The sequence below is a fragment of the Helobdella robusta genome, assembly GCF_000326865.2.
Source record: "Helobdella robusta unplaced genomic scaffold HELROscaffold_4, whole genome shotgun sequence".
In the NCBI taxonomy this organism is placed as follows: domain Eukaryota; kingdom Metazoa; phylum Annelida; class Clitellata; order Rhynchobdellida; family Glossiphoniidae; genus Helobdella; species Helobdella robusta.
Genome location: NW_008704902.1, coordinates 8,520,691 through 8,529,629, shown reverse-complemented (window position 1 = coordinate 8,529,629; position 8,939 = coordinate 8,520,691). Strand labels below are relative to the sequence as shown.

The 8,939-nt window shown below is 29.7% G+C and overlaps 1 protein-coding gene across 1 annotated transcript in view; it reads left to right on the top strand.

The window, feature by feature from the left end:
• The window catches only part of HELRODRAFT_162977 (hypothetical protein), a gene marked incomplete at both ends in the record, with an annotated part of 3,029 nt that extends 2,213 nt beyond the window's left edge, over positions 1-816 (top strand). Inside the window, one exon of the mRNA XM_009025020.1 lies at positions 287-816. Coding sequence (XP_009023268.1) covers positions 287-816 — 530 coding nt within the window. The remainder of the gene's footprint in view (positions 1-286) is intronic.
• Between the last annotated feature and the right edge of the window lie 8,123 nt (positions 817-8,939).

The window sequence follows — 8,939 nt, the reverse complement described above, 5'->3', positions numbered from 1 at the left end:
ATATTTCTCTAACTCTGATTATTTTATAATCTCAGCTCAACATTTTTTTTATAGAGTCTGCATTTGCTTTTTCAAGTCCTTATCGTTGGAGTTCTCGTCTCAATAGGTATATGCCTAAAAACGTAACTAATCACTAATTCTATTGAGAGGCACCGTTGATATTTGATCAGAACAATAATAATAATAAAAATGAGTGTTATTTTTGTAATTATTCATAATAAGCAATGCTCACTTCTAACCAGTTTTTCATCTTTTCATATTATTTTTTTAAATTGTTTTTGTCAAGGTCTTCCAATACAAAGGGCCATGTTAGAAGGAAAGATATTAGTTGAATATATATCTGTTTGTCGAAGTCTTCCTGAAACAACAGCGGTACCGTTAATAACTATAAAAAGACGAGTCGATCATAAATACATTATAGTCGGAGCACTCGACCCAGTAACAGCTGAAAAATTGAACCTACAAGAAGCTATCAGGCGAAACATTATTGATATCCAAACTGGAGAATATATTAATGAAAGCAAAGGGGGGATTAGGATAAATGAAGAAGATGCGGTTGAAGATGGATGGATAATGGCGCAATTTGATGAAACCGCTCCACAATTTGAAATTGAGTCATTTTCCGTAGTAGGCGTTTTAGACCACAAATTTGGTATGTTTGTTTCATTTATGCAAGCGGTCAGAAGGGGATTGGTCGATGGAGAAAGTGGAGATTATATCAGTAACTTAACTGGTAAAAAAGTTTATGCAGTAGATGCCATTAGGAGAGGTCTAATTAAAGCAGTAAAATGTTCAAAGGAAATCAAAGAAGACTGATCGGTAAAATAACATTACAAACGGATGCTATTATTTTATACGCCAGTGTTATGTCAAAATAACTTTTGGAGATTACATTCTCAAATTTTTATTTTATTTTTTAATCAATTTTGGGCTATTCAAGCATATTTTCGTGATTAATGTTAATTTATAAGGTAAATCAGTTTTCTAAAATTTTGCTACCAAAAATAATTTTTTCTAAATTAACTTTGATTTCCAAAAGTTTTTCATTTTTTTATTTAATACTTTATCATGTCTGACCTTTTTTGCTTTATAGAATTAGTTTTGTCTTAGTGGAAGATTTTCATAACTCTCCCTTTGTTACTTTGTTTCTTTTCCATTTTTTGCGTTGCTAACAAAAGAAAAATTTCGCCATCAACTTTTTTATATTATTTATGTAGAGTTTTGGTTTAAAGTTATTCTGCAGAATTTTTTCCTTTATATTTCATCATTTTTAAATTATCAAGAATTAACAAATTAAAACTTGTCAACAAAATATATTTGTCTTCTGTCCTTATTTTTGTGTATCGTGTGTATTTGATTTGCATTGTATCTGATAAAAAAGTGTAACTAGTGTGAAATTTAACGAGTCTAGGAAGAGAGAGGAAGAGACTTGTTTTGAAATTGATGTAAAAACAATTAGATTTATGTATGTGTTTGTTAATATTATCGGTCGATTTAAGTCTCTTCGCAGTTAAAAATTTCTGGGTTTCCATTACCAAATTATACATTTTCGGACACAAGGGACTGAATTCTCAAATCAATTGACAGACTTCCAGCTTACTCTACATAAAAATTAATATTTTTATATCCGTTGCAATCAGTATATAAGAAGGAAATTGAGAGCTCTGTCACTTTTGGAACATTACTGCATTGCATTTGTAAGTATTTTCTTCATTTACTGTCTTTGTCAGTGAGTACTCGCGAGTTTTTTGTTATAAATTTGATATATTTAAAACGATTTTTCTGATTTTTCAAAAGTTTATTACGGATTTTAATTAGGATAGCAATTTCGGGTCGTTGCGTTTAACTCGTTTTAAATTTGAAATCTACAGCCAACATTTGCTATTCACTTAAAAAAACTGTCCAATAGAAGAAAAATTCATTGGAGATATTAATGTAGATTTTAATTATCTATAATGCCTAATAAGAACACTGCCCTGGTGCGCAATCTGGGAAAAAACGCAATTGGCGAGACAAATTCGAAATAATTCAATTGTAAAAGTCTGTCGATTTATTAATGTAGATTTTAATTACCTATCTAATGATGTGCATATAATCCCTTGAAAAAAGCTGCCAGGGTTTCTATCTGGAAGAAACACATTAATTGCGAAAAAAAATTCAAAATATTTCAATTAAAAAAACTAATGAAACGGAAATTCATTCAATCGATTAGCTTCTAGGGCGCTATTTCAGCGATGTTCAACAGCGCTCCTCAATGAATTTTGAAAGCAGATGGGTCTTGAGATCCGCTCCGAACTTCGCAAGTGATGGAGAAGTAGGTAGATAGTTCCAGAGAAAAGGACCAGAAAAAGCAGATTTGGCAAAAGAGTGTTTAACACGAGTTAAGAAAAAGCGAGAACAAGAAGACGATCGTAAACCGGTGCGTTTAGGTTCAATTAATATATCTGATAAATACTTAGGAAATAATTTAGATTGAGACTTATACATAAACGTGCAAATTTTAAAAATTATTCTATTCCGGGTGAAATAATTCATTTAAAAAACTGTCAAATTAAAAAAAATCACTCATACCATTGATGTAGATTATAATTACCTATCCAATGATATGCCCATAATTCCTATAAAAACGCTGCCCGGGTGCTTAATTCGGGAAATACCTAGTATTTTTGAAATAAATTAAAAAAACTGACTAATGTTCTAAAATTCACTTTAACTAATGTAGATTTTAAATACCTATCGAATGATGCGCATTATATTCCTTTAAGGAACGCTGCACGGGTGTCTATCTGGGAAAACTCACTATATGTGAAAACAATTTGTAAAATAATTCAATTAAGGAACAAAAATATATTGGAGCCTTTAATGCAGATTTTAATTGCCTATCGAATTATTTCCATATAATCCCTTAAAAACGCTGATCAATCAGGAAAAAACGCACTATCAATATGCGAAAAATTCAATTTAAAAAATTCCTAATGGAACAAAAATTTACTTGAACCATTAATGTAGATTTCAATTACTTTCATAATGTCTTGAAGAATGCTTTTTGGTTGCTCAAACTGAGAAAAACCCATTTTGAATATGCGAAAAGAATTCTAAATAATCCAGTTTAAAAAAACTGTCCAATTGAACCAATGGAACCATTAATGTATATTTTAATTACCCATCGTAAGATGTGCTTATAATTCCTTAAAGAACGTTGTCAAAGTACTCAATCTGAAAAAAATCCACAACTAATATGCGAAATATTTTGAATTAATTCTATAATTAATTAAAACTGTCTAATGGAACAAAACATAAATAAAACCATAAATGGAGATTTTAATTACTTATCGAATGGTGTAGATATAACCCTTTATATAATAATTAAAAAATTCTTTTGGTTCATTTATGTAGATTTTAATTACTTACAATGCTTTAAAGAACGCTGTCCGGGTACTCAATCTAAAAAAAACACTTTCAAAATGCAAAAAAAATTCGAAATAGATCAAATAAAAAACCGTTTAGTGGAACAAAAATTCACATGAACCATCAACGTAGATTTTATTTAACTATCGAATGATGTGCAAATAATCCCTAAAAGAACACTGCTCAAGTGTCCAATCTAGAACAAATCCACTTTTGACATGCGGAAAAAATTCAAAATAGATCAAGTTAAACTGACTAATGGAACGAAAAAAACATTAAAACCATTAACGAAGATTTTATTTACCTATTGAATGATGTGTATATAAGTATGACCTATGTGTCCAGATACTCGTTCTAGGAATAACCCATTATCAGCATGCGAAAACAATTTTGAAATAATTAAATTAAAAAATTGTCTAATGGGACCAAAATTAACTACAACCATTACTGTAAGTTTTAATTACCTATAATGTTCTAAAGAACGCTGCTCAGTTGCTCAATCTTGGAATAACACATTTTCAATATGTGAAAAATTCGAAATAAAACAATTAAAAACTGACTTATGGAACTAAAATTCATTTTAACTGATGTTGGTATTAATTGCCAATTGAATTATGTGCGGTTAATTTCTTAAAGAAAGCTGCTCGAGTGCTCAGTCTGGGAAAAACCAAATTTCTATATGCGAAAACAATTTTAAACATTTCATTTCAAAAAACTGTTTATAGGAACAGAAACACATTGGAATAAAAATGTGTATAAAATCTCTTGAAAAACGCTGCCCGGGAAAAATTACAATAATTTGAGATTAACTATAAGTAGGCCAAAAAATCTAAAAAATGCTTTTAAAAAATAGTAAAAAAAATAGTCTAATGGAATAAATATTAACGTAGATTATAATTACTTATAATGCCTTGAAGAACGCTGCCCGTGTGCACAATCTGGAAAAAACCCACTTTCAATATGCGAAATAAAATAGAATTAATTCAATTAAAAAAATTGTCCAATGGAACAAATGTTCACAAAAACCGTCATTGCGGGTTTTACTTATTTATCGAATGATGTGCAATTGTGCATATAATCCCTTAAAGAACGCTGACCATATGCTCAATCTAGAAAAAACCCAAATATCAATAAAATTGAAATAATTCAATTGAAAAAAACTGTCTAATGGAACCAAAATTCACTTGAATAAATACTTTAATTACTGATCGAGTATTTGTCACTGTAGCTCAGAAATTGAACCTAATATGCTGCAGACATTGTATTTTAATCAACGACTGATTAATGTAAGTTGTAAACTTGTAAAGCAAAAAAACGTGAAATTGTAATGAATGCTTTTTGTCTAGAGCCAATTTTTTGAAAAATGGGCGTTCTGCCCTACTCCACCCTACCTATCAAATGACGTGCATTGGAACCTTTAACGTAGATTTTTATTATCTATATGATAAAAATAAAATTTTCTCGTGGAACAAAATTAATGTAGATTTAAATTACTATATAATGCTTTGAAAAACGCTGCCCGGTCGCTAAATCTGAGAAAAAGACCTGATTGCATATGCGAAAAAAATATAAATAATTAAATTAAACAAAAAGAGACCAATAAAACTATTGGAACCATTTATGTAGATTTCCTATCCTATGATGTGCACATAAAATAATTAAAGTGCGAAAAATTTTCAAAATAATTCAATTAAAAATACTACGGACAAAACATTAAGAAAACCGTTAACCGAAAGCCCACGAAATAGCTCTGCAAAGCATTGATGGTAAAATTTTGATAAAATTCTTATTTTTTCGAATGTTTGTTTTTTTTAATAAGTTTACCAATCGGAAATATTAACAAATTCAATCCTTATTAGTTTATTTTTAAAAAGAACTTTTTTTAAATACAAGAAAACAAAGTTTAAACAAATGATTAACGTTATTGCTTTTTTAAAATAATTCGTAGTAAGTTTTAAAAAAGTGAATTACAAAGTCAAATTATATACAATATGACGTAAAAATTCCATTTGTTATATGGCGTGATAAACCAGCAATATTGTTGTTAGACGTTTGCCCAGTTTGAAATATTTGAATTTTTTATCATCTTTGTAGGTGAACAATTTTGTTTTTGGCAAACTCTTGTTCTTTGCGAAAGTGATCAATAAGCTTATGAACATTAGAGTGGTCACAATCAACAGAATGATGAAATGCATGACGCCAAAGAAAAATACACTTTATATGTAAAAAAATCAAAATAATTCAAATAAAAAAACTGTCCAATGGAACAAAAATTTACTTGAACCAGTAAAGTATATTTTATATACCTATCGAATGATTTGCATATAATCTCTTAAAAAACGCTGCCCAGGTTCTCAATCCCACCTACAATATGCGAAAAAAATTCATATTAATTCAATTAAAAAATATTGTCTAATGAACTCAAATACATTGAAACCATTAATGTTGATTTTAATTAATCGAATGATGTGCATATAATTTCTTAAAGGACGCGTCCCGGGTACTCAATCTGGGAAAAACTCACAATAAATATGACAAAAAACTCAAAATAAATCAATTTAAAAAACTTACTGACGGACCTAAAATTCACATCAACTAATGTAAAAATTAATCACATGATTAAATCATTAGAATTTAATCCAGAGGTGGACATGGGTCCATTTTTACTGACCCAACCCAACCCATCACTTAACTCAACCCATCCCAACCTAACCCGCCTGAAAATGCAACTTTTCAACCCAACCCAACCCACAACAAATCTGCACGAGTCGCAATTTTACCAAACAGGCAAATTTTTACAAATGATATTTAAAAAGCAGAACTCAAAAATACAAGATCATATGTGTAATAAAACACACTGGTGAAGTAATTACACTGCAAGTGTAATAAAATAACATGAAAATTAATTAAAAATTAAATGTTACTAATATTTTCCCACAACAACGTCAGAAACATCAAACTTTCCATATTTGGCACCTAACTCAACACAGCTCTGCATCAAATTGAGAAGCCCTTTATTTTCAACAGATTTGAATGAGTGGTAACCATCAACACAGAAAAAGATCTGTCTATGCTTCAACATCATTAATTCTTGAGGAGACGGTTGAATTTTTCGTTTCAAGCATTGCTGGATTTTCAACTGTGACTTTGGCAAGACTACAGCACAATGTTTAATATGTTCTTGCTGATTTTTAGTCCCAAAGTTTTTACCTGATGAATCTTTAAACTGATATACCTTATTGCACTTAATACAAGCACAATAGTAATTCACGGGAATTTCGCTTTCATCATTTTCTTTTTTTTGAAAAACCATGTGAAATTTCTGCCAGATTTCTGATTTTAAATTTGTGGGTGCTTTTAATATATACCACCCTGTTTTTTCTGGAAAGAATAAATATTTAAATACTTAAGTATGTTCAATCAATCAATTAAATTTATCTAATGAATGGGATTTCTAAACTTCAACAGCGCCCAACTAAAATTTGAAAAATAAACCATTTCTAGGTAGAAAAAAGAAAGAAAATGAAACATGAATATCAGGTAAATAAATAAAATGAGCAATTGAGAAAAAATTCTGATGTCTGTAAAGTGTAACTGTAAAGACTGAAGAGATTTGAAATTATGAAAAATAACAATTAAGTCTTTAAAAAAGGAATTAAAACATAAAAAATGTAAAAATGTTAATGTGAAATTTATTAGATTTTTTACTTTCGCAAACTTAGCAAATTTAAATCACACAAACCTCTCAAATGACGCTGAATTTCTTCTGATTCTGCCATACTTGTAAATAAAACTAATTTTCTCGATCGGAAAGAAGTTAACTTTTGCTCAACTCAATAATCACAAAAAGAAAGTGGAAACGATAGACCAAAGATACAATGATATTACAGCGATATAAAATACACCGATTATTGACTAGTTAAAATGTTCGTTTAAGAATAAAAAAAAATACAGAAATAAATTATTTATAATAAAATTTGAAAATTTCAACCCAACCCAACCCACACAACTTTAAAAAATTTGGACCCAACCCAACCCAACCCATGGGTTAATCCAACCCATGTCCACCTCTGATTTAATCAATCGAATGATAAGCATATAATCACTTTTATTATGTGAAAACAATTTGAAACAATTCAATTAAAAAAAAGTCAAAAACTAAAAATAACTTGAATTAACGTAGATTTTAATTACCTATCGAAGGATGTGCATATAATCTTTTAAAGAACGCTACCCGGGTGCTCAATCTGGAAAAAACCCACTATCAATAACTCAATTAAAAAAATTTATCAATTGGAACAAAATTTCACTTGAACCATTCTTTGTTGATTTTAATTATTTATAATGCTTCAAAAAACGCTGTCGTGGTGCTCCATCTGGAAAAGACCCACGTTCAGTATGCGAAAACATTTTGAAATAATTCTGTCTAAAACTGGAACCAAAAATGTAGATTTTGTTTACCTATTGAACTATGTACATACATACATTATGTACATTGAATTATGTTCCCTTAAAGAACGCTGCCCGGGTGCTAAAGCTGAGAAAAACCCACTTAAAATGCGAAAAAATTGAAATATTTCAATTAAAAATATTGTTAAATGGAACAAAAACTCACTTGAACTACTAATGTAGATTTTAATTACCTATAAAGCCTTAAAAACGCGGCCCGTTTGCTGAATCTGAAAAAACCACAGTCAATATGCAAAAAAAAATCAATTCAAAAAAATGACTTAAACTAAAGTAGATTTTACTTTTCCAATGATATGCATATAATCTTTTAAAGAACGCTGCCCGGTGCACAATCGAAGAAAATCCCGCATCCTTGATGCGAAACCAATTTAAAATAATTCAATTAAATAAAACTGCCTAATGGTGCAAAAATACATTGGAACCATTAATGAAGATTTTAACTATCTATCGAACGATGTGCATGTAATACCTTAAAAAGCGCTGCCCAGGAGCTCAATCTGGAAAAACCCCACTATAAATATACGAAAAATTGAAATAATTCAATTAAAAAAATTGTCAACATTAATGGTTCTAATGTATTTGTGTTCCATTGGACAATAATTTGTTATTGATGGCTTTAGAAACTGACTCATCCCATTACTAATTGGTGCACCAGATATAGCATTTCTACGACTAAATAACCTTAGATTCTGACTTTTACCACCATCATTAATTCTATTAGTTACATCGGCACTAGTGGAAAATGGTGCTGGAACAGGATGAACAGTATACCCACCATTAGCAGCCAACTTAGCCCATTTTCTTGCTTGCGTTTTCGATCTGGAAAAAATCAATTTTCAATATGCGAAAAAAATTCAAAACAGTTCAACCAAAAAAAACTGTCCAATGGAAACATTGGAACCGTTTATGTAGATTTTAATTACGCATCGTATGATGTGCATATAATCCTTTAAAGAATGTTGGCGAAAATGCGAATAAATTTGGAAATTATTCAATTCATTTAATGTAGATTCTAATAATCTATCAAATGTTGTTCATTTAATCCCTTAAAAACACTGCCC